At 57.8% G+C, this 2,803-nt stretch overlaps 1 protein-coding gene across 1 annotated transcript in view; it reads right to left on the bottom strand.

Annotated features, from left to right (window-relative positions):
• Nucleotides 1-1,711: 1,711 nt before the first annotated feature.
• Nucleotides 1,712-2,803, bottom strand: part of SLC19A1 (solute carrier family 19 (folate transporter), member 1) — a 2,574-nt gene continuing 1,482 nt past the window's right edge. The window contains exons 4-7 of the mRNA XM_009705786.1: nt 2,630-2,800; nt 2,210-2,402; nt 1,985-2,126; nt 1,712-1,888 (exon numbers count right to left, since the gene is read on the bottom strand). Coding sequence (XP_009704088.1) covers nt 1,712-1,888; nt 1,985-2,126; nt 2,210-2,402; nt 2,630-2,800 — 683 coding nt within the window. The remainder of the gene's footprint in view (nt 1,889-1,984; nt 2,127-2,209; nt 2,403-2,629; nt 2,801-2,803) is intronic.

Raw genomic sequence — 2,803 nt, 5'->3', positions numbered from 1 at the left:
GTGCGGGAGAGAGGATTTCCCCACCCGTGGATCCAGCAGTGTCCCATTGGTCCTCTTTCTTCTGGTGTCTTGGTGGTGAGGGTCCCACCCCAGCTTCTGGTGTTACCCTTTTTATGCAGTTCAAGTCCCAAAATCTCCACCCAGTTGCAGGAACCTTCATGTATATGCATGGTGGGCGTGATGCCATGCGAGGGCGGGCATGGTCCGGTCTGGTGCAGGCTCGGTGCAGCCCGAGTGGTCAGGGGGTCGCGCTTACGCACCAAGAAATGTTTAAGGCAAATGCCCGCTCCTCTGTCCACCACAACTGTTCCTCCTGTTCTTTTGCCACCTCTGCTTTCTCCTCTTTTCATCTTCCTTCTTTTCTTTCTCTTCTTCCTCCTTGTTCTGATTCTCTTTCTATGTTCCTTGTCCTCTTCATCCCCTTCCTCCTCCTCCTCCTCCTCCTTCTCTTCTCACTCCACTTCTAACTCCTAATATTTAACGACTTCAGCTTGCGTCCCCCACCTGCTCAGATCCTCTTTTTAGGGTGGCTGGGTGGGAGGATGCTCAGCAGGGAGATTTCAGTGCTGCCATGCTGTGTGCCCTCCCAGAAAGCCTGCAGGGGTTTCTCTGACCCTGAACCCCAACCCCACGCTGTCCTCACCAGGAGCTTGGGGTTGGACCCAAATCCCCGCTGCTGGGGCCATGGGGTCTTCTCCAGCCGAAACCCCAGCATCCCACTCAAACAAGGGACCGTCCCGTGGGGGTGCCGGGGCTTCCCCCAGATGGTCTCCGTCCTCTCCAGGTAAGGACCATCCCACCCAGTCCCCCATCATCATCCTCACCTCCACCTCCCAGCCAGCAGCTCCCGAATCCTGGGGCGGGGGGGTGTCTGGTCTCTCCCATCCCCTATGCACACCCTCGGGACGCCCGGCTGTGCCCTGACACCCTGGGTACAGCCACACTCAGGCCAGCACAGGGACCGGGGCGATGGGGTGGCCCCGACGTGGGGCCAGGCGTGCCCGTGGCGTGTGTTTATGTGCGTGTGCGAGTTGAGTACGCGTGGTACCGAGGGCAGGCACTGCCATCACCCTCCCCTCCCCGTGCCACCTTTGCTGCGCTCTAAGGGCCGAGGCACAGCAAAGCTGGTTTGAATTGGTGTGGGCAAATCCAAGGTGCTAAAAAACAAAAAAGAAAGAAAAAAAGATAAATCTGTAACTAGCTTTTTTATTATTGTATGGAAATTATTACCATAAAAGCTGTGCGAGTCACACCGTCTCTATTTCTTACAGTCTACTGTATTTTGCGTAATTGATGCAATTTAAAGCCTGTGGATTTTTTTGTTGTTGTTGTTGGTTGTGTCCTATAAACAATTTTCTAAAGGCACTGAATAAAGAAACGTTATCCTCTTGTAGCCTGGCTCCGCGTGATGATGGGGAGCTGGTGGCTGGGAGACACTCGCCCTGCCCCCCCGAGCCCCCGATCCTTAGCCTTGGGCGGTACCTGATGGTGGCAGCCATGGGCATCCTGCCCGTGCTCTGGTTGTGTTTGTGGCTGGGGGCGGGCAGAGCCCTGTCCCCATGGAGCAGAAAACTGGTCCCAGGAGGTTGTGTCCTCAACAGGCCGGCGCCGAGGATGGGTGACAGGACAGGAGACTAAGAACACAGCGATGGTGACACTCACTTATGGACCCAAGACCTGGTGATGGTGGTCACGGTGCCAGTGCTCAGGCTCATACAGCATCTGCCTCCGGGCTCTTCTCCTGTGCCAGCACCTCAGCGGGGAGCTGGCACGGCTCCTTGGCCAAGGCCAGCTCCGCCGGCTGCTTGCGGCGGGCGGGGCCCACACAAACAGCCGACAGCAAGTAGACCACCGCCAGCAGCGTGAAGTAGCCGAAATACACGTAAAACTGCAAGAGAGGAGGGGTAGAGAACACCACTCTGCAGTCTCCACTCCCCCCTTCATCCCACACCATTAGGGGACCACTTCCATCCTAGGTTCCTACCTGAGGATGCACAGATAAGCCCAAGCCCCTCTTGTCAGCCACAATGATGGTGATGATGGTCTTCAGCACGGTGCCGAAGAAGGTGTTCATCCCGAAGACGAGCGCGCAGAGCTCTTTGGAGAGGGAGCTAGCAATCTGGAAACTGGGAAAGAGGGGGGCACCAGTGAACCCCTGGTACCAGCCTGGCTGCCAGGGGGGGAGCGGGTCCCCTGGGGTACCACGCACGTGGCAATGGGCACCAGGAACTGGTAGGAGCTGCGGAAGAGGACATAGGCAGTGTAGCACAACCAGATGTTGCTGGTGGTGTTCATAAGCAGGAGCAGCCCTGCCTGGAAAGCCGTCACCACCCCGATCACCAGCTCCGACCACAGCGTCCAGCGGATCTTCAAGTAGCCGGCGGCGAAGGAGGCACCAGCCCCTGGAGAGGGGATGAAGGATGCTGTGAACACCTCACCAGCACGGCACCACCTTGCATCCCCCCAGACTAGCGATGTTCACCTCATCTAGTGATGCTCATCTCATCACCACTGCCAAACCACCCCCCGGATCCCCCCAAAATGCCGTAAGGACCGCCATTCCCAGGGGATGCAGCGGGACAGGGGCGTCCCCCTGCATCCCCAAAGTCCCCAGCCCAAGCAAGCATACCCAACAGCGTGGAGGCAGCATCCACCCCTCCATTGTACACCTGGCGGTTGTCCGTGGTGGGGTAGATCTCATTCCAGAGGATCTGCACGTAGTACAGCATCAGGTAGTAACCAGCCGAGTTGAAGATCCACCACAAGGACCAGAGCCGGAGCTGGGGTTGCCTGGCCAGCCCTC

Source organism: Cariama cristata, unplaced genomic scaffold, assembly GCF_000690535.1.
Source record: "Cariama cristata isolate BGI_N322 unplaced genomic scaffold, ASM69053v1 scaffold26408, whole genome shotgun sequence".
Classification (NCBI taxonomy): domain Eukaryota; kingdom Metazoa; phylum Chordata; class Aves; order Cariamiformes; family Cariamidae; genus Cariama; species Cariama cristata.
The sequence above is the reverse complement of the archived record's forward strand: the minus strand, read 5'-3'. Positions and strand labels throughout refer to the sequence as shown.